The 23,987-nt window shown below is 43.4% G+C and overlaps 1 protein-coding gene across 4 annotated transcripts in view; it reads right to left on the bottom strand.

Annotated features, from left to right (window-relative positions):
• gro (TLE family member transcriptional corepressor groucho) overlaps positions 1–22,487 on the bottom strand; it is a 146,764-nt gene extending 124,277 nt beyond the window's left edge. For all 4 annotated transcript variants that reach the window (XM_070089860.1, XM_070089859.1, XM_070089861.1 and 1 more), the window contains exon 1: positions 22,179–22,487. Coding sequence is in view for 3 of the 4 variants with exons in the window: in XM_070089859.1 (XP_069945960.1) it covers positions 22,179–22,208 (30 nt within the window). In the remaining variant the exon portion in view is untranslated. The remainder of the gene's footprint in view (positions 1–22,178) is intronic.
• Positions 22,488–23,987: the final 1,500 nt, after the last annotated feature.

Here is a 23,987-nt window from a genome sequence, read left to right on the forward strand (position 1 = left end):
CCAGATTGTCTATGTCATACACAGGAGAAATGGAATTTGTATTAGGATACCTCCATCACAGAGTGGGGCAATAAAAATTATATATAGGAGACAGTCAGGTCAGATTTAGACTGAGGTTCTAAACTATGGGAAGCTGTAGTGGCCGTGACCTGGAGGTAAAAGCTCTCATTTCACACGATGAGGGTCCCAGTTCGATTCCCGGCAAAGGGGTGGAAATACTGGGCGTGTTTCCTTACACCGGTTGTCCATGTTCACCCATCAGTAACAATGGGTACCTGGGTGTTAGTCGACTGGTATGGGTTGCATCCTGGGACAAAACTGACCTAATTTGCCGAAATGCTCTGCATAACAAGCGGATTTCTATATAGTACTATGTCATTGATGTCAGCTAGGATTGTATACCATGTACATGTACTTGTAAATAAAAATAGTATATTATATTATGGCAAGCGTTAACAAAAAATATGACTGCAACAAATGCACTTGGGAAAATGCCGTCCAATTGCATACCAAACCTGTGCGGGTGGTTGGGCTACTTCCTTAGAACTTGATAAATATAAATAATTAGACACTTTTGCAACATTTGGAGTCAGACTCCAAGCTGAGGGACTGATTACCTCTAACTCCTCATTTTCCACTATTCATCTCTGTACCAGACTGAGGAACCCACTTCCACGATAATGAAATGTAATTTACGAACTGTTAACATGATTAACACTGATAAAACATAAAAAATCTGTCTGCATGAGCCATGTCCTCAGATAAGCTAACGTGTTAAATCGTATATTAAATTTTATATATAAAAATAAATGATGATAATATAAGCAGTGTATGAGGTTATTCGTTAAGAGTAAAATTTTTAGCATACGAATGTTCTTACGTGCGCGCGCGCGCGCGCACACACACACACACACACACACAGGAGCTCGGACTCGACCCCCGCAACCTCAACTAGGTGAGTACACACACACACACACACACACACACACACACACACACACACACACACACACACACACACACACACAACACCAAATTCATGATGTAAATCATTTAAAGAACCAACATTTGGTAATCTCGACTGAAAAAAAAACTCCCCAGCCAGTAAACTCCCTCCACTACACTTGCCAATGAATGGTCCATGATCAAATCTCTCCCCTGAACTCCCCAGCAGCCCAAAGGAGGTAGCGGCATTTAATGAGTGACACGAGCTCTCTCCATCACCGTGATGTATTGTACAAGTGTGTGCAAACACTTCCTGCTGGGGACCCGCCCCGCTCGTTGACTGCCCCTCCCTCCATTCCTCATCCTCGTCTGGTGCTCGTGATGGAGTGCGGTTCAGCGTACTTACGATACTTTACTGCAGCTTCAACAACAGGAATAGCACTGTCGAAAGATGTGGTTTAAAATACAGTACCGACACGGTGAATCAAGACAAATGCAGTATAATGCGGTCCTTTAACCACGATGTTTCGCCCACACAGTGGGCTTTATATATGTCAAACAGATCCGTTTGTATGTTGGAAATGGTATAAAGCACTGACAAGTTGATGGGCAAAACGCGTGTGTCTTATTTATCAGAGCTGTCTGACTTGATAAAGCTTACCGTGTGGGCGAAACTTTGTTAATAAAGGATCACATCATACTGCATTTGTGTATCTACCAGGCAAAAACACTACTGATTGTTTATTAATCGGTGGCAATCAGAGAATAAGTAAGTAAAAATTCACGATGACTGCCAACAGAATCCAAAAAAAAATTATTCACCGCCATAATATACATTTATTATCATTTACAGATATGACACCACAAAAAGTACATTTGGAACTCCAACGGATTGCAATTTAAATACAAAATACATAATAAAAGCACTAGAAAAAATACGAAGCTAAATTCTGTACGAGTACTGATAATGAAATGTGTGATTAACATTTGTTGAACGGGAAGAACTAATAGATCTAGAGAATTATATAGTTTGGATTAATTCACATTACTATGGCTGGAACAGTACACAAGTAGCTAGATTGGTAGCGCACTCGGCTCACTCACTGAGAAACCATACCCCCGGCCGGGATTGAACCCGCGGAGATTCGTCTGTGAAAACTTGCATTTGTGGTCACAGTGGTGCCTGTGCTAACCTTCCTATGGTGTAGAAATATACCTAGTTGGATTAATCTTATTGTGGCTAGCTGGTCTAGTGGCTAACGCGACGGGCTGGAGTTTTGAGACTATGACCGCGGGTTCAATCCCGGCCGGGGGTATGGTTTGTTTGCAATCGTGTCATTACGATTTCTTGAGTCACTCACTGAGGTCCGTGGTTGGACCTCCGGTACGGGTGGAAACATTAGGACGTGTTTTCTTTGGACACCTGCTGTTCCTGTTCATCTATCAGTAATATAGGTACCTGGGTGTTAGTCGACTGGTGTGGGTCGCAACTTAATTTTCCCGAAATGCTCTGCATAAGAGGCTTTATAGTAGTATGTCATTGATGTTAGCTAGACCTGTACTTTGTACATGTACAAAATATTATTACTGTGTACTTTCAAGGGGAAACTATAGACAACGCTTCGGTCCACCCTGGATCTACAAATGATGACTGTTCAAATCACGTGTATTTCTCGACTTTTGAGTATGGCTCAGAGTTGACGGCACCTTTACCTTTTCTACCTCTGATGGGTTTTGAGAGTTTTATTCTCACAGCCTGGCCCTAGGCCAGGCTTGTCTGATTCTCGCCTTGTCAACCAGGTTGTTACTGCTGGCGGACCCCTGGCCCCACATATCCGTCACAGCCTAGTTGATCCGGTTGGAGAAAGATCAAAACAGGAACAGATATTGTTTACAGCCTGCATTAAGTCACTAAGGTATTTAAACTACTGTGAGCACCCAGAAGTTCAGATTATTTACTCTATGGAACAGAGGAAAGATGTTATATAAGTGGGAAATACTCGAGGTTCTGGTCCCAAACCTACACACTTCTATAACGTACCATGTGAAATATAGAAGGAACTGTAAAATAAACGCAGTGACGGGCAAGGACACAAAAAGCAAATATTGTATCAACATCCGGAGTCCCAGACTATTCAACATTCTGCCAAAATATATCAGATATACTGTAGGAACAAGTGCAGAAGTTTGCAAGAGGAAACTATCAGTATCTCCTCAAAGTGCCGGAGCAACCAGGCAGTAATGGTTGCTCTTGGCGATCAGCGGGCCGCCATCAGCAACAGCCTGGTTGACCAGGCAAGCACTTGACAAGCCTGGCCCATGGCCAGCTCCGGACGCACACAAGTTTCGAAACAAGTCACTAGTTTCGATAGTGTTCACCCAGACTGTTGCTGGCCCACGTACCCATTACAGCCTGGTTGATCTGGCACTTGGTGATCAATGAGGCTTAAAAAGTGGGGCCAAGGGCAAGGGATCGACCCCCCTCAAGAACAAATCGGCGAGTACACACGCACGCCGACACGCGCAAGCAGTGCGATCAATGGTGCACCAGACTTCATCACAATTCAATCATGGGCCGCTAGTTTCAATCACGCCGACCACCAATGTTCCATCAGCGAGCAAATGTTCTCTTCTATTTGCTCCCCCTCAATACCACCAACACCACCAATGCTCTATTATTTTCTCCACAACCCCCAAATCTTCTAAGGGCTGATGCCTTGATGTTATTGAGCTCTTTATCCAAGGAACTGAAGCTACCCTCCCATTCCCAATTTCCTAACATTACCTAGATAAAGTATGACTTAAGGGTTACGTACTTACCTAAGAATGTAATAATTCACTCCGCCATCCCTAGACTATCGATGCCTCCCCTCCCTCCCATACACCATAAGTCCCCTCTCCTTACCCCAATTCATATACCATCAGTAACACTGGCTTTAGTCTCCTACCCTGCTTCGGTCCTCCGACCCCAGAATCTCTCCTAAACCCGCCTTCAACTCATCGTCTGCCCCTTTACTTCAACACCTCCCTTTTCTTTCCCCTCTACCTTTCCAACACTTCCCTTTCTCACCTGCATCCCTTCTCACCTAGCCAACGCCCATTTTCTCGTCTACACCTCTACCTCTCTAACCCCGTCTTTCCACCACCTCCGATGACCTTTTTATTAATATAATTCCTAAGTAATAGTAACTCCGGCTCTGCTGAAATAGAAAATAGTTGAAACAGACAGTTACCAAACTCAAAAGAGGAGTGCTTGAATATAGCCTCATCGTCCCTTCAAGCCTTCAGACTCAGGCTGGCAGACGTCATTACCTGATTTACCTGTAAATTACCTGTGACCTGTTCAGTAATTTTCCTACCCTCGCTGCCCAGTCAAATCTCCCTGTCGATTACCTGGTTAACCGGGCTATTGATGTTGGGGGAAGGCCCGCCCACATATCCATCACAACTTGGTTGATCTGGCACACTGGGGAAGTAGTGATCCTGCTTCCTCTCGAATACTCCACTCTAATTAAGACAATTTTTTCTCATACCTGCCGGGAGCATAGTGAATAGTCTAGAATCAAGGGATGTTACATAAAACTCCCTTTTGCTTTTGCCTTCGATGGGTTTCGAGAGTTTTCCTATTCTCACAGCCCAGCCCAGGGCCAGGCATGTCTATTGCTTGCCTGGTCAACCACGCTGTTGCTCTCGGCCGCCCGCTGACCCACATATCCGTCACAGCCTGGTTGATCCAACACTTGGTGGAGGAAATTGTAGTTTTCCCTTGAAGACTTCTACACTTGTTCCAGCAGCGTTTCTGAATATTCTCCTGGCAAGATGTTTAAGAACGTCTGGGACCGCGTATGTTGATACAATGTTTTTTTTTATTGTGCCCACAGCTCCCTTGCCTTTTACAAGGGTTATTATACACATTCTCCCAGCTCTCTCACTCCATTATATTGTTAAGGCAGTGGATAGAGACGGAGTATGACAGGGAAACCATGACAGGATTTCGCTCTTACTGCGTAACTGCCATAGAAAATAGGATAGCAGCATGTTGCTAATGGATAATTTTGTTTAATAAACAAAACAAAAGCAAAAGCTTCCAGTGACAGCAACGACCACAACAATAAATCAGGACCACTAGTTATCTTTCGCAAGTACGGGGCGTTACACAAGCTAGCTAATGCTCGGCGTGTCCTTCAATAAGCACCCCCTTACGTAAAGGTCCACTACGCCAGCTACCATTCACAACACGAGCATCAATAATCATGTCTTGCTCACCTGCACACCATGCCATCACACGACAGTTATCTGAACAAATCCAGCAATACATTACATAGATTTGACCTTCAAAAAATAAAAGAGAAGGGGTATGAGTGGAATGTGTGAATATCAAGAATTTCGGTGTACAAGTCTCAGACCAATCAACTCAGTACCTTGCAGGAGTGAATTATGATTGTCTTGTTTTCGCCTACGTTTTGAAGACCAAGCGCTCCCAATAATTCAGAAGCTTGACCGAGTTTAAATGAGCTGTGAAGGTTCTCCAAGCATTTCCCAACTCAGCAATTTCGCCTACCTAGATGTTCTTAATCTGGATTTTGCATATGAGAAGTGTTTGGGATTTCTCTTAACTCACTCTCCTTGATGTGCATTCAATACGAGCTTACCGTGTTCTAATTATCTAGCCAATGTTACCTTTTGCTCTTCATAGTATTTGCTGCCTTTCAGCTCTGTTATTCGTTGTCTCTGCCTTTCGAGGACACGCCCCTCCCTTTCCCCTCTTTTTTTTTTTTTTTTTTTTTTTTTTTGCAACGATACGTGTCTGGAGCATAATTATAATACCAATGAGCTCATCCTCTTGATATAATGGTTTAGGTCATCGTTTATCATACTGTCTTTCCAGTTCATTTCAATAAGATCTGGATTTATTAGTTCCCAGTTAATGCCCTTGTTTAAGTAAAATTTGTTGAACATACCCTCACGGTTGTGCGTGTTTTGCTGTTTACGACCAGCAGGTATGTATGTCTGAACTTTTAGGTTGTGGTCTGAATTTACCGTTTTCAACACTATAATGTTAAAAACCATGCCTTCATTATTAGTGAACATAATGCCTAAGGTATTTTCTAGTCAAGTCAGTTCTGCCATTTGCTGGCATAAGGCGAATTTGTTGCCGAGTCTTTGTAGTCCAGTTGTACTAGCTCCTGGGATTTTTATTGCTATTACAGTCTTCGCTACATTATTCCATTTCGGGCGTCTTAAACTGAGTTCTCCAAGTAATTGTATATTTGGGGTTGGGTCTGACAGGTCTTCAAGGCAATACTTAATTTTCAATAGCTGGTCTTTGAAGACCACACACTGCCCTTTCCCAGCCTGACATGTCCTTACCCGCCTCTTGCTCGTTAGTTATGTTTCTTCGAACAGTTCACATTCTTTGACTACTGCTTTAATTTATGAATATCTCCAGTGGGTTACTATGTCAAGGATTTTACTGCAGTCTAAGAATATACAGTCGATCAATCCCTTGCTGACCTTTAATACTATTTCATAGAACTCCAGCAGGTTCGCCAGGCTAGATCTGCCTTCTTGAAATTCGTGCTGATTTTCTGTAGTGAAGTCATTTTTTTTCTAGATGCTCCACCAACTTCTTCCCTGATCTGATTATATTTTATAATATTGTGAACAGTATACATGTTACTGACACAGTAATTCAGTATATCTTGCCTATGTGAGGAAGGGGATCATGTGCGTGCTTTCATGCTATCTGGTCATCAGTCTTGAGCAATAAAATTCATGGGCCCGAATATTCAGGCGACAGCAACACACCGCGAGTACCCTAGCACTGGGATTGGGGCAACAGGTAATAGGAAATGGAGGGATGGGGAAATTGAGGGATGGGGAAATTGAGGGATGGGGAAATTGAGGGATGGGGGAACGGAGGATGGAAGAACGGGTAATGGAAGAATGGGAAATGGGGATCAAGAGGGGCAAAAGAAGAGGGAGACTGAGGAATGAAGTGTGAGAAATATATCAAGGGATGGCCCACAGCAGATGGTGCAAAATACCTCCAATGAAAAGCAGGGATGCGATGAGTACATTAAGAAAACTCAATGAGTGTAAAGGAAGCAAATTTCAACACCCTCCCTTCATATAGTAACTATTTTCAAGAGGGGACTTAGCAAGTTCCTAAAATCAGTTACTCGTCAGTTGGGGTGTGGTGTATACGTTAGTCTGCTTGCGGCTATTACTAACAGCCTGATCCATCAAGTCAGAAACCAGGATGCCTGGTCTGGGACCGGACTCAAGAGTGGTGACCCCGGAAACTGACTACAAGTAATCACCACAATTAGCACCTCGAACATCGGCCACCGTCATTACCTCAAAAACAAATTATTCTGCAAATTAAGCATCCACCCGACTTCCATGAGAAGTTACCAATACTCATCCCTACAATAATCATATACCAAGGGTAAATTGCTCTACTATATTTATTTTGAACCTCAATTACTCAATCTTATGCCAACAAATGTCAGAAGTACTGCCGCAACAAGAGTGGAAATATTCAAGAGGAAACGGCATCGCTACCTGTGAGGTGTGCCAGATTAGCCAGGCTGTGATTGATATGTGGGCCCGCGGTTCGAAACAGGTAACAGGTAAAATGAGATACAATGAAAAAAAGTTAAATCAAATACACTGATAAAACTCCACAGCAAACAAAACTGGATATTTCTTCAGTAACGAGAAGGCGACGCCGATAATGCCATAGAAAGATCGGGAAGTATAAAATCACTAACAAGGAAGACTAATGAACTATAACTTTCCCAAGAGGAAATGGTTGTGGGTCAAGGCGAAGACCATGGGTTAGCCGCCCCCCTAAAACCCTTGCTCTCTCCTAGTATTGTACACGCACCTTCATCGTCTGTCTGGATGGCCATCTAAGAGTGTGCTCTCGTGCTGTCAAACTGGCTTAACAAATATGGAACTATTGGTTGTTCCTTGTCTTTGAGCGTGGCGCGTCAACCAGCCACCACCTGTTATCCCGAGTTTACCTGGAGTCGTTTCCGAAGGTCACCGCCCCCCGTCGCCCGGTTCCAGAACAGGCCTCCTGGTTGCTGACCCGCCGCCCGTGGTCCAACGTATGCACCACAACCCGGCTGGTGATTTTCCTTATGCATGATAGAGGGTGTTGAGTTGTGGTCCCTCTACACTTACTGAATTCTCAGATGTGCTCATCGCTCCCCTGCATTTCAATGGAGGTATCCTGTACCGTCTACCAAGCCTCTTGTGTTCATAAGTAATTTCAGTGTGCAGATTTGGGGCCAATCCCTCCACTGTGTATATTATCGTGTATTTTCCTCGCCTACCTTGTAAAGAGTACAGTTCTAGGGACTTGCGCTCCCGGTAATAAATTTAGGTGCTTGACTGAGTTTATACGAGCTCCGAGGTTCTCTCTACATTTTCCAGCTCAGCAATTACGCCTGCCTTGAAGGGGATGCCATTAGTATACTGCAATATTCCAATCTAAAGAGAACCTGAAGAGTAACAAATGGCTTGGCATCTCGTTCTGATGAGGGTCATCGCCCCCCTCCCCCCGCGGCTCTCATAGAATAGGCCTCCTAAATTGGAAAGGAAATATTATAATAAGAACACAAGAAATGTACAGGAGGGTAACGAAGCGAATATCGAGTATAGGAAAGTTACTTAAAGATTTAGTCTACCTGCTATCCTACTCTTATGTTAATGGAAAAAAAAAGCAATCTGGCCAGAGTATAAAGAAACAGGTTCCTATTTTTCTTTATATGGCAGAACAATAACACCTTCTAGATGGATGTTATGTACTAACCTACTACCTAACCTACATAATATAGGAATATGTGCATGCCAGTATGCAGGAAAACAATCAGAACATACAAAAATACAGATATTAAACAATGGAAAGGAACAAGGTTTCTGAGAGGAAGACTGGGACCACAGACGACAGCAAATGAACCAGAGATAAGTTAGGAAGTACGTGGTTAGTCTCAAAGTGCTAAGTAAAATGAACTATATAAAGAGCCGAGGTAAAACCTAATATGAGAAGGACCTGCCTCGCATGGGCCAGTAGGCCTTCTGCAGTGTTCCTCCATTCTTATGTTCTTATGATTCGGCCCTGGAGGCCAGGAGTTGGTAAAACAGGTCGATATTCATTAAGAGGAAGGGGTCAGAAGCAAAAAGCTTGCAGCAAACAATTTGCCGAGTACACTACACCACTAGCTCCCACCATCACCACAACATATCCCTACCTATTACCACCACCGCCATACATCATCCCCACAAACACCACCACCCAAGCAGAACACTAGTGTGCCTACCTGTGAGCATGGACTGCGGCGGTGCACATGGACTGGGTTAATTAGAAACCAATTAGTCGAGGCATTAAGGGACCACGCGAAAGGGATATTAAAGTTGAGTGGGGGATCGGGCAGAGGACGTGGCGAGGACCACGCACACAAAAGCCCACAGGCCTGGCCCAGGATAATAGGATAAACTGTGTTGAGCTCCCCTCCATTGTACTGCAAACAAGAGCTATCAAGACACTACTTGCGCACATCAACAGTGGCATCCTTGCCAAGAACTGCCCTCGTGCGTTTTTACAAATTTTCACTAAAAGTTGGTTGAGTGTGCGTGGAAACCGCCTACCATAAGTCACCAGTCCTAATTCAGTACTCCTCTGTTCTTATATCAAGTTAAGCAACGCTAGAAGAAAAGTATACATGCGTCACATACTCTCTGAAACAAGAGATGATAGTGAGACTCCTACACATCCTGACATCTCGAAGCTTGCTCATCCAGTTTAAGTGTAATTAAATTAAACAAAACCCATTTAATGGCTAATAGCTGTGCAAAATACCAGGGGAATAAATACGTCGGTAAGACAGCAGTGGAGACTGCAAGGGGTAGCCAGCCAGCGTGTGGGCCAGCTACATTAAAGGGACAAGAACATTTCCATGAGCATCTCACTCTCATTATTCAGGGGAAGCTCAAGTGTCACCAAAGTTCTTGCAACGCGCCGTCCCACTAAAAGACCTTATTATGTAAACACGGCTATTAGCACGTGTGCCCATGTACTACACATGCTGTACATGCCACGCCAAATTCTGGTCAAGCCGCCTCTTGTTGACTAACCAATTACAAACTTGCTGATAAGGCTGCAGCCTTTCCCGTTTCGCCCATCTGCTTACATACACGCCTATCTTTGATATATCATTGAAGGGTTTCGAGTTTTCCTACTCCCGCAGCCCCGCCCCGGGCCAGTTGTCTGCTGCAAGTTCTTGCTTCCTCTCTTTCATTCGCGGACTCGCATCGCTCTGGCTTCTCTGGAGAAAATGCGTCTACAATCCCAACTCATAACCGTAGGCCTTTGCTTTCTTGAATTTTTTAACACCATTTCTAAAGGCATTCCTCCTTTCTTAATTTTTCTGCGGATGACTATACAAGTTTCCGTTTAATATTATAGAAGATTTACTAGTAAATCCATAGGAACGATCTAAATTTATCCAATTTAATCCCACAGTTAAACAATCCTACACAGACTTGCGGCCTGCACCAACAGCCAAATTGAGCAGACCGTCAACCAAGAAGCCTGGTCTACAACCGAGCCGTGGAGGCGGTGGCCCCTGGAATCTACTACAGTTAATTAATATGAAAAGATCCCAATGTTTTCAACACCTTATTTATAGCACTTTTCTTAATCCAGTTGTACACTTCAATAACTCTCCACTCATTCCACATCTTTCAAAAGAATGTAAATTCTACGCTCTTAATCAAAATTCGTTGAAGCTATTTCTGATGCTGAGAACAGCCATCCTTTTGTTTGACAGGCCATAAGAGCGACACTAAGAACAGGGAGGGAAAGGATTGATAGAGCAGTGAAAGGGGTTGTAGGTGGACTTCATGAAGGGTAAAACTGGTTAAGTGGCCTGACCACTTTGGATGGGTTGTAGGAGTGGTTATTTATGTCAAGGCGACGAGTTTTCAAGTTGAGGAATAAAGTGTTAAGAGAATTTATGTCCATTCCTTATTATGACAAAGTGTCGAGTATAAAGTCGTGCAGGAGTGAAGCCAACTGTCAAGTAGTCTCTGCTTGAAGCACTGAGTAGCGTTAAAAATAGGTTAGACAACTACATGAGTGACAGTCAGTGGAAGAGAGTAGGGATGACAGGAAAATATAACACGAAGTGTTGCAAAAGACTTGTTTCTTGTCAGGAAAATAAGCCACGGGAATAAAGTCAATTATCTAACCATTTTAAAGCCAATAAATATCAAACACAAGATATAATTTTGTATAAAATATATATATATATATATATATATATATATATATATATATATATATATATATATATATATATATATATACATATAATATATATGCCGAACAGGTAAAACTGATCAATTAGCAAGAATTCGTTTATATATAAAAAATAATGTGTGTGTGTGCAAAACAACCACTGTGAAAGATTAGTGAAATTCCAAGCGCTTTCGTGACTACTCACATTGTCAAGGAACTATGACAATGTGAGTAGTCACGAAAGCGCTTAGAATTTCACTAATCTTTCACAGAGGTTGTTTTGCATATTTTAAAATCACCTGTTTACTGTGATCTTATTGCATAATATATAATATATATATATATATATATATATATATATATATATATATATATATATATATATATATATATATATATATATATAAATATATACATATATATATATGCCGAATATGTAAAACTGGTCAGATAGCAAGAACTCATTTAAAATTAAGTCCTTTCTAAAATTTTCTCTTGTACGTTTAAAGATATATATTTTTCATTAATGTTAATGTAAAAAAATTTAATTTTGCTCCAAAAGAATCTTAGAAAACTTACCTAACCTTATTATAACAAGAACAATTTATTTTAGCCTAACCCAACTAAATATATATTAGATTTGTTTACAATAATCTAATACTAAACAAACACAGTGAAATATATTTTTTTTCGTTAGGTTCAGAATGATTTTGGCGAAATTATTGCATACACAAAAATATATATATATATATATATATATATATATATATATATATATATATATATATATATATATATATATATATTAATTTACAAACATTATCTCTACCGAGACAATGTGGACGTACAATGTAAATAATTTCGCCTGTTTGCGAATTATTCAGCATGCATATATATAACAAAGATGGACGGAGGCTTGAACTGTGGTCCTGGGATTGACAGGTCCAACGGTCTTCCGCTGAGCTACGGAGCTTCTAATAGGGAAGCATACAACAAATTTAGGAAAATGCAGGAAAGATTTTTTTAAGCATCGCGGAACCCATTTCTGTGACCAGTCACGATCGTGGGTTCTACCTTCGCAGCCCGGCCGCCTGGTCAACCAGACTCTTGCTGTTAGCCGTCCGCAGGCCCACAGGGCAAGGTTAAGTAAATAATTCCAGTCATTTTATAACTACGAAGGATTATTGATGAATGAACGCACGCACTTTACCGTGTTCCTTAATTTACACTTATAGGTTCAGAGATCTTCAGGAATAACGTCTGCAGCTTTTCCTAAGCATCACTGCAATGTTCTGTGATATTTATTTCATAACCCTCTTTTAAAATAGTTTTAGTGCTGTATTCGCGTACTGTATGATTTAGCGTCATGACAAGTTTACATACAATGAGGCTCCTCCCCCCCCCCCCAATTGTTTTTATGCAAGGCATACTACAAATAAAAAAAAGCTTCACAAAAAGGTATACACCACAATTGAAATACCCATGTTTATATAAATTCCAATCAACACACAACCTCTGAAACAGGTCACAAGTAAACAAACAATTCTGTAAGTATACACCTGTAACAGAATACACAACGCAGTAACAACGGACAAACAGGAAGAACCATCTATGTGTGACTTCAACCCAAGCCCACCAAACGAGTCATGTACTCAACATGATGCTACTGGCTGCCATTCAATCTAAAAATAAAAAAGCCAACATTGTAGTACTCCCGCCTCCCCTCCCCCTTCCTTACTCTCCCAGCAGAGTGGATATAATAGCCAAACACAAAAATAAATTTAACGTGCCCATGGGTTTGTAAAATGTTCAGCTACAAAACTGGCAGACTAGGCGAAACAAATTTTGAATTATTTACAAAAAATCATAGACAAGAAAAAGAATACTGCCAACAACAGTGAAGAATAGATAGGTGCAGAGCAAGTTTCTTTGTGACAGCTTATCACATTATGCAGCTTTATTAAGCTCTACACACTGCGAAAAACTGTCAATAAAAGCTTGCTATGCATCCTTTTGGAACTAAAGTATGCAGCAGACTGATCCTGACTAAAAAGATGAAGTAACAGTAAGCAACCAAAGCCTTAAAAGGGAAACTGCAGTGGGCGCTTGCAGACTGACAAACGAGAATACAATATAGGAACACTGCGGCAGGCCAATTAGCCCATGCTAGGCACATCCATCTCAGCCACATGCCCACTAATGTACCTGTTTAACCTAGTTTTAATGTTGTCCATGGTTCTCGTTTTAATGACTACTTTTAAGTTTGTTCCAAACATCTACATTCTACAACTGTTAACATATCCCCTCTTAATATAAATTTCCCCAACTTGAATCCATTGCTGTAGAGAATCATCCTTCTCTGTATTTTCCAGAACGTAGGCGAGAAAAGCACATCACATGACTTCGTTTACAGGTGCCACAGTTATTTTCTTTCCCCAGGAATAGATCATTACATTTGTCGACATTAAACTGCATCTGCCACTTCTCTGACCACAATATCAACCAATCTAGGTCATTCTGTACCTCCCTTATCCACGTTAGTATTTATTTGACGACCTATTTTAGTGTCATTAATATTCATATTTCCCTCTCTCTCATCTGTCAACACGTGGTGCACCGCACACCACGACCAGGAGGGAGGAAAGACAGGCAAGAGCGACCTGAAGGGAGGGAATTAAAAAAAAAAAGGACGGAAAAAAATCGGCAGGTTGGGAAGAGGGGGAAGATATAAAGGAGTGGTGAGAGGTAACAGAAAGGGTGGGCTAGAGGTAGGTTAAGGTTGGTCCCTAGCCATGGGAGGTGTGTCCAGCCACTGAGAATGGGCCAAGGGGTACAGGAATACGTAAAAAGTGCAAACACGCATCCTCCGTTCCTAAAAGTAATTTGTTAAAGTGTAAAAGATTTTATTATTATATATATATATATATATATATATATATATATATATATATATATATTATATATATATATATATATATATACACACACACACACACACACACACACACACACACACACACATCCGCACGAGCCAATTAGCTAAATAAATTCTGAAGGTTCGATCCTCAGTCTGCAATCCGGCACAGGCACGTTACCTACAGTAGTCGTAGCGTTGAGGGAAATCACAAAAAATCTACACGAAGACTGACACAGCTTGCTGCAATGGAATCAAACTTAACAAATTTGGGTTTAGAAAAGGTATAGGAAAGCACTGGTTTTGGCAGCAGAGTTGTGGATGAGTAAAACAAACTTCCGAATATCTTGATCTTTGGATAGCTTTAAAAATAGGTTGAACATATACTGAGTGGGTGGAGGGGGATGTTACATGGAACTGACCTAGAATCCAATTCCGGAGGTCACCGCCCCCGCGGCCCAGTCCCAGTCCGGTCCTGGTTGCTGAATTGATCGATCAAGCTGTTAACTGCCCGCCGTCCAGTCCAACGTACACCTACAACTCGGTTAATCTGGAATTGTTTTCGAGGAATCCGTAGAGCCTCCTCTTTAAGACAGCTAAGGGGGTTGTTAATCCCCCTTTTGTATGAATGGAGGGCGTTGAAGAGTTGTGGTCCATTAACACTTATTGAGTTCCCTTTCAGTGTACTCATCGCTCCCCTACCGAGTTGGATCTGCCTAGCATGAGTTAAGAAGCCTATTGCAGTTCTTATAAAGTAAATGATAAATATATAGTTACCACAGAATGGATTCCACACTGAGCGAAAGGAATAAGAAAAGACATTAAGAACAACATTAAACACTAACTTGAAAAACAAACATAAGTGTATTTAAACAAGGAAGAGAGAGCACGAGGAATGCAGCAAGGAGAGACAAACTTGCCCAGCAACTTCATAAGGCACGCGGCCAGAGACCACTCAACAATGACGAAACATCCAACAGGAATCCCGTCCCATAATCGAAAGTGACTCGGTAACTCGGCAAGGGAGAGACGAACTGAAAGTCGAGAAGATTAGCGGGGAGGGAGGAGGGCAGGAAGGAGAGAGGGGGGGAAGGTAGGAAGGGGAAGGTGGTTCGTTGTGGGAGGGAAGGCCGGACATCAATTAGCAACACCCATTACTGAACAAGTGGCCCGCGGAGGTCGGGTTTGGGGTAAGGAGGGATGAAGACATGGGGAAAAGGTCTCATGGTGGGGGGGTAAGGAGCAGGTATGGGGTATGATCCGTGGACAGTAACCCTGGGGAGTTGGGACGGTAATGGAAGAAGGCGGGGAGTGAGAAGACTAGGATGTGGACGGTGCAAGTCCTACCTGGAGGTTATTCCGGGGATCAACGCCCCCGCGGCCCGGTCCATGACCAGGCCTCCCGATGGATCAGGGCCTGATCAACTAGGCTTTTACTGCTGGCCGCACGCAGTCCAATGTACGAGCCACAGCCCGGCTGATCCGGCACTGACTTTAGGTATCTGTCCAGCTCTCTTGAAGGCAGCCAGGGGTTTATTGGCAATTCCCCTAATGCTTGATGGGAGGCTGTTGAACAGTTTTGGGCCCCGGACACTTATGGTGTTTTCCCTTAGTGTACCAATGGCGCCCCTACTTTTTATTGGCGGCATTTTGCATCGCCTGCCCAGTCTTTTACTTTCGTAGGGAGTGATTTCTGTGTGCAGATTTGGGACCATTCCTTCCAAGATTTTCCAAGTGTAGATTATGATATATCTCTCCCTCCTGCGTTCCAACGAGTACAAGTCAAGTGCTTCCAAGCGTTCCCAGTAGTTAAGGTGCTTGACAGAACTTATACGTGCAGTAAAGGATCTCTGTACACTCTCTAGATCTGCGATTTCACCTGCTTTGAATGGAGATGTTACTGTACAGCAGTATTCCAGCCTAGAGAGAACAAGTGATTTGAAAAGGATCATCATGGGCTTGGCATCTCTCGTTTTGAAAGTTATCATTATCCATCCTATCATTTTCTTTGCACGTGCGATCGTGGCACTGTTGTGATCCTTGAAAGTGAGATTCTCAGACATTACTACTCCCAGGTCCCTTACATTAGTTTTCCGCTCTATTGTATGGCCGGAGTCAGTAGTATACTCTGTTCTAGTTATTATCTCCTCCAGTTTTCCATAACGGAGTAGTTGGAATTTGTCCTCATTGAACATCATATTGTTTACCGTTGCCCACTGGAAAACTTTGTTTATATCTTCTTGGAGGTTAACCGCGTCCTCAGCAGATGACAGCCTCATGCAGATCCTAGTATCATCCGCAAAGGATGATACGGTGCTGTGGTGTATATCTCTGTTTATGTCTGATATGAGGATAAGGAATAAGATGGGGGCGAGTACTGTGCCTTGTGGAACAGAGCTCTTCACTATGGCAGCCTCCGATTTAACTCTGTTGACCACTACTCTTTGTGTTCGATTTGTTAGGAAGTTGAAGATCCATCTCCCCACTTTCCCAGTTATTCCTTTAGCACGTATTTTATGGGCTATTACGCCATGATCGCATTTGTCAAATGCTTTTGCAAAGTCTGTGTATATTACATCTGCATTCTGATTTTCTTCCAGTGCATCCAAGGCCATGTCATAGTGATCCAGTAGTTGTGAGAGGCAGGAGCGACCTGCCCTGAACCCCATGTTGCCCTGGATTGTGCAGATTTTGGGAATCCAGGTGATTTGCAATCCTGCTTCTTAGCACTCAAAGATTTTTATGATGTGGGACGTCAGAGCTATTGGTCTATAGTTCTTAGCTAATGCTTTGCTGCCACCTTTATGGAGTGGGGCTAGATAGTCGAATGATGAGATTACGGCTGGTTGTAGTGAGGGAGGATGGTTGTGGTGGTAGTTAAGAGGTAGTGGTGGTTTGAATCGCAGTTACCCTTTTCCTTAGCTCTCTCCAGCAAACCTTCCCAGCACTTCCTGAACAGCTCGACATGTGCCACTGCTCAGTAAATGAAGCCAGCCATCAACTGTCACACTTCACTAAATACATCATAGTTGCAAATCTTTGCGTCTCTTCCCTAAACCTCCACTCGGGTCTTCCCCCCCCCCCCTTAACTCAGCGGGACCCAACCCACGCACCACGTGGCCGGGCAGGTGGGAGGGGGGATGCGTTCGGGAGAGGAGTGGTTGCTGGATTAGGCCAAGGGTGAGTTTAAGCGATGCGTGAATACCTTCGGAATGGCGCAGAAGCGCGGAAACGATGGATCAAAGGTTGAGATAATAACGATGTATCAGAAAACACCCAGGCGTGTCACCCTATTAAATATACGAGAGAATACACCAATATAAAGAACCTCACTGGAATTGTCACTGACTTTTTGGGAGTTATCCTACGTAATTTACAAATGCTACTATGCATGATAATTTGTGTACCTGAACCTAAATATATGCATGATTTTTTAGGTACAGGTACACACAAATTAACTTACCAGCATAACACTAAAACCGCGCTCACTGATGTTCTGCAGGAACGGAGTAGTACTGCGATAGGTCTACTGGCTCATTCTTTGTAACTCAAACCCACCTTTCCTCTCATGTACTGTACGTCTAACTTGTATCTAACTCTAACTCTAATGAAAGCTCGCTTCAACTGCACTGCTTGGCAGTTTGTTCCACTGTGACGCGTTCAACTGGTTTACTGAAGTATTCATCCAAGTACGAATTTCTCTTTAACAAGGATTAGGCCCAGTGGGGAGGGAGACGAAGCCTACTGATGTTGATCTTACTGGAAACAGGAGTACAAGGTCAGGTCAATAAACCTCGGTCACAGGTTATAATCTCCGTCCCAGATCAATGACCTGGTCAGGTGGAGAATGCACCTCACCCTACACTCGAATACAGAATACCAAAATTCCTGTACTGTAATCAATTACATAAATAAAAATCAGGCATTGCCACGATCTGTTAATCATAACATTAAAATTAAGAAATTCCTAAGAGCGTGAGTATTAATCAGGTAATTTACAGATAAGGAGGGTGGCCTTACTGCAAGACCTGACCAGCACACCAGATAACTGCATAGCCTCACTGTCTCTTCCATCCACTAAGATTTACTCATGTTCTGATCACTACGTTTCCCTCAGTATGTTGTAGCAAAAATCATCCGCTTCCACAGTACAGCTGTAGCAGCAATCAGCTAACTCTCCCAATAGTGCCGTAGCAACAACTACAACCCGGCCCAGTAGTGCTGCAGTAACAATCAACACCAGCTTCTCCAGTACTGCTGTAGCCGAAAGCGTCAGTACAGCGGTGGCCAGTCACTACTCATGTTGACCTGAACTGTGGAATCGAAGCAACTGCACAATCCAGGTCAACACGGGTTTTGAACAGGTTGCTCCTGCCTTTCGCAATAGTTAAACCATTATCACATGGTCTTGGAAGCATTTGAAGAAAAGCAAAATGCAGATATGGTATACACCATGGTACGACCATGGGAGTAATTGCACACGAAATATGCACAAAATGAATAACTGGGAAGGTGGACCGACATATTTAACTTCCTAACAAAATGAACCCAAACAGTAAGAATAAACAATGTGAAATCAGGGGCTGGTACAGAGGGGCTAGTTCCCCAGGGCACAGTACTGGACTCCATTTCTCTTCCTCAGTCTCCTTTCTGACAGAGGGACAAATCACAGCAAATCATTGCAAATTATTCAATAATTTGTATGAAAGTCTCATCCATAAAAGACACATGGAGCTTCCAAGCCGATATAAACCAAGTCTTCCTACTGGGCTACTAACTATACGATTGATGCTCAATGAGCACAAATTTCAGTTATTACGTCACGGAAAAAAGGTGGAAATAAAAACAGGATCAGAGTACAAAAACTTAAATCACTCAACAGAACGTAAGTAAAATGTGAGAGACCTGGAAGTTTTGATGTCAGGAAAATAGAGGAAATAATAACTAGGACTGAGTATACTACAAACTCGAATCACACAATAGTGCAGAAAAGTAATGTGAAGAACCTGGGCGTGGTAGTGTCCGAAGACCTCACCTTCAAGGACCACAACAATGCCACTACCGCATTTGCGAGGAAACTGATAGGATGGATAATGAGAACATTCAAGACTAAGAGATGCTAAGCCAATGATGATCCTTATTAAATCACTTATTCTATCTAGGCTGGAATACTGCTGTACGTTAACATCCCCATTCAAGGCAGGTGAAACTGCAGAACTAGAGAATGTACAGAGAACCTTTACTGCACGTATAAGTTCCATCAAACACCTTAACTACTCGGAGCGCCTGGAAGCACTTGACTTGTACTCACTGGAGCGCAGGCGAGATAGATACATCATAATCAACAAATGGAAGATTCTGGAGGGACTGGTCCCTAAGATGCACACAGCAATCACTCCATACGAAAGCAAAAGACTTGGCAGGCGATGCAACATACCCCCAGTGAAAAGCAGGGGCGTCACTGGTACACTAAGAGAAAACGCAATAAGTGTCCGGGGCCCAAGACTGTTCAACAGCCTCCCACCAGCAATAAGAGGCATTACCGATAGACCCCTGGTTGTCTTCAAGAGGGAGCTGGGCAGATACCTTAAAGACGGTGCCGGATCAGCCGGGCTGTGATTCGTACGTTGGATTGCGTGCGGCCAGCAGTAACAGCCTCGTTGATCAGGCCCTGATCCACCGGGGGGCCTGGTCATGGACCGGGCCGTGGGGGCGTTGATCCCCGGAATGCCCTCCAGGTAGACTCCGGGTAAGACCTCACGTTCAAGAAATGCAACATGTTGTTACTGCAAATGCAAGAAATATGACAGGTTGGATAACAAAAACCTTAATAACAAGAGATGTCAAGCCAAAGATGATACTATTCGGATCACTCGTTCTTTCCAGGCTGGAATGATGCTGAGCTGAAAAATGTAAAGAACCTTCACAGTTTTTATAAACTAGAGTAGTCGAGTACCTAAATTACTAGGAGCATTTGAACATTTGAAGTCCCAAGATGCATCATAATGTACACCTGGGAGATACTAGAGGGATTGGTACCAAACCTGCACACGGAAATTACTACTTATGAACACACGAGGCTTGGCAGATAGTGCAGGATACTTCAAATGAAAAGCAGGAAAGCGATGAGTACTCAGTAAGTGTTAAGGGATCACGACTCTTATTAACCATCCTCTTTTCATGCACATAGGGCATTACCAACCCATAGCTGTTTTCAAGAGGGAACTCGACAGGTTCCTCTCAAGTTCCTGAAATGCCAGGTAGTGATGTATACGTTCAACTGCGGGCAGCGGGCATTAATAGCTTGGTCGATCAGGTCAGCAACCAGGGAGCGGTGACCACCGGTAGACACTCCAGGTAAACCACCAGCCTCCCTCTCCAGTACTGTAGCAAGAATCGCCAACCACCCCTCCCTGATACTGCAGCAGCACCAATCACTACGAACCAGCCTCCATCAGCACTGGTATAGCAATAATCGCTACTAACCATCCCTTCCCTCCAGTACTGTATTCACAATCATCAGCGTGCTCCAGTAGCAACAATCACCGCCAGCCAACCACTACCCCTCCCCAGTACTTCTACAGCAATAATGACCACCACCCTTCTCCAGTATTGCAGTAGCAACAATCACTAACCACTCCTCCCCCCAGTAATTGTATTCATGAGGGGAGAGGTAAACCAAGGAAAAATTCACACAACAATGGAGTAGGTGGTAATCAGGTCTGGTCCAAGGAAATAGTGATTCCAAACTTTTGAATCCGGAAGACTTCAGCCTCAAGTAACCCGCATTGAAGAAACCTTCCTTGTTAAGTAATACCTTAGTGTTAAAAATGGTTTGATGTTGCGGGTGTGGAAAAACTAATGAAGATGGTCAGGGGCATCATGGGGGGGGGGTATCGTGGGGGTGAGTACTGTATGGATGGGGAAGACGTAGTGGAGGGGTAGGCCGGGTGGGAGGGGAATTGTCAGTGGGGTGGTTAGTTTTTTTTTTTGGGGGGGGAGGGGGTTGTGTGCGCACACGCGTTCGTGTACTCACCAATATGTGGTTGCATAGTTCCTGGCCCCGTGTGTTCTGTTTATTCGACAATTTATATAATATATATATATATATATATATATATATATATATATATATATATATATATATATATGATATAGTGGTATAAAGTCAAAAGGTATTGGAACGTGTAATGGGGGGGAGGTAGAAGTGTCAGTGGTGGAGTGTCGGGGGACTGTGGTGGGGGTCAGAGGGGGCAGCGAGTGGTGGGGGTCTGAGGGGGCAGTGTTGGGGGAAGTCCTGGAGTGTCGGGTGGGGGGGGGGGGCACCGAGTAGGGTTGTGGTGGAGTGGCAGTTGAGTGCCGGGGAAGGGGAGGGGGAGGCAGTGGCTAAGATAGTGGAGATGAAGCAGTGTTGGTGACAGCAGTGTTTGGTGGCGATGACGAATTTTTGAGGGGGAAAAAAAAAAACTTGGAGATATTTGACTTAGTAAGGTGGAGACAGTGGTAGACGGTGTTGGTGTGTGTGGAGGGGAATAGCAGTGTGTGAAACACCGTTGGAGGAGTGATGGAGACACACGAACATGTTTGACACAGTTGGTGGAGTGATGAAGACACAGGACAACACGTTTGACAAGTGTTGGAGGAGTGGAGACACAGCAGAGCATGTCTGACAAGTGTGGGAGGAGTGTTGGCGGAGTGATGGAGAGACACAGCAGAGCATATCTAACACAGTGTTGTCGGGCTGCCGGTCAGCGCCCTACTGAAGCCTCCCTCACACCCACCACCAACACTCCCTCACACTCCAACACTCCCTCCACCACTAACCCACTCCAAACCCCCAAAAATCAACCAGAAGAGAGAGAAAACACAGCAAAAGAGAGAGGAGACCCGAGCATCACCAGGTGGGGCCAGACACCACGGGACGGCACCCGCCCACAACAACCCTCTCACACACACACACACAACTTTATCTTAGCCTAAAACTGTGTTAACATGAATGATACATACTGCTCCTGGAGGCCTAGGTGCTGGATACATGTCTGGGGAGTGCGCCAGGAGAGAGATGCCGTTATAAAACAGCAGAACGAGGGTGGTACATCCTGAGAACACCACTACACACACACACCAGCCACACAAAACACACGATTTTCACCACACACTAAGCATTCTTAGCTTTTTCTACTCACTACAGGCCTCGGCCTGATGATCAACTTTCTATATATTATTTTTCTAATAAATTCACTTCCATAAATCCAGCAAATATTCACAAATTCTGCTAGGAGCGGCCACACACCATTGTTCAACTCGGAGCTTCAAATCCTGTAATGGCGTTCTGCATCCACCGCAATAAGACGATGGTATTGGCCTGCTGAGGGGCCAATCACAACGCGGTATTGCTGGAGGCCCCGCCCCTTGCGAAACAAAACAGCGTCGACTCCACGTGGAGTCCTCACAGCGCGCTCCCAGTGTATTGATTACCGAACTTTTAGACGCTGGGCCCAAGCTACGTTATATCTCGTTATATCTCTACGTTATATCTCGTTAATGCTTGATGCGGCTAACGAGCAACTGGCTTGATGACCCGGAATGACAGTGGGCAACCCCAGCAGGGTGTAAGAAGCAAGGAGTAAGAGACATGTCTAACCTGACGACCACCAGCCCACCTTGTCAAGTGTAAACACAACTAAATCATGGAACAAAAAAAAAACTTGAACAGAAAGCAACGTGTTTATACTGGTGTTTGTTTATACTGGCGTTTGTGTTTGTACTGGTGTTTGTTTATACTGGCGTTTGTGTTTGTACTGGTGTTTGTTTATACTGGCGTTTGTGTTATACTGGTGTTTGTTTATACTGGTGTTTGTTTATACTGGTGTTTGTTTATACTGGTGTTTGTTTATACTGGCGTTTGTGTTATACTGGTGTTTGTTTATACTGGTGTTTGTTTATACTGGTGTTTGTTTATACTGGTGTTTGTTTATACTGGCGTTTGTGTTTGTACTGGTGTTTGTTTATACTGGTGTTTGTGTTTATGCTGGTGTTTCTTTATACTGGTGTTTGTGTTTGTACTGGTGTTTGTTTATACTGGTGTTTGTGTTTGTACTGGTGTTTGTTTATACTGGTGTTTGTGTTTATACTGGTGTTTGTTTATACTGGTGTTTGTGTTTGTACTGGTGTTTGTTTATACTGGTGTTTGTGTTTGTACTGGTGTTTGTTTATACTGGTGTTTGTGTTTGTACTGGTGTTTATACTGCTGTTTGTGTTTATACTGGTGTTTGTTTATACTGGTGTTTGTTTATACTGGTGTTTGTGTTTGTACTGGTGTTTATACTGCTGTTTGTAGTCATCTTGTGCTTATATAGTGCTTGTTTAGTCTAGCAGGCTAGGGCTACACACCCCATCATCCCCCCCCCCTCCGTCCCCTAGGTGAAGGAGATGTGTGGGCAATACCACCACATCACCAGCATCATCACCATCAACAAGATCACCAGCATCAACTAACATCACCATCACCAGCATCTCCAGCATCAGCATCATCAACATCAACAGGATCACCAGCATCAACTAACATCACCATCACCAGCATCTCCAGCATCAGCATCATCAACATCAACAGGATCACCAGCATCAACTAACATCACCATCACCAGCATCTCCAGCATCAGCATCATCAACATCAACAGGATCACCAGCATCAACTAACATCACCATCACCAGCATCTCCAGCATCACCATCATCAGCATCAACAGGATCACCAGCATCAACTAACATCACCATCACCAGCATCTCCAGCATCAGCATCATCAACATCAACAGGA

Source organism: Cherax quadricarinatus, chromosome 30 (genome assembly GCF_038502225.1).
Source record: "Cherax quadricarinatus isolate ZL_2023a chromosome 30, ASM3850222v1, whole genome shotgun sequence".
NCBI lineage: Eukaryota > Metazoa > Arthropoda > Malacostraca > Decapoda > Parastacidae > Cherax > Cherax quadricarinatus.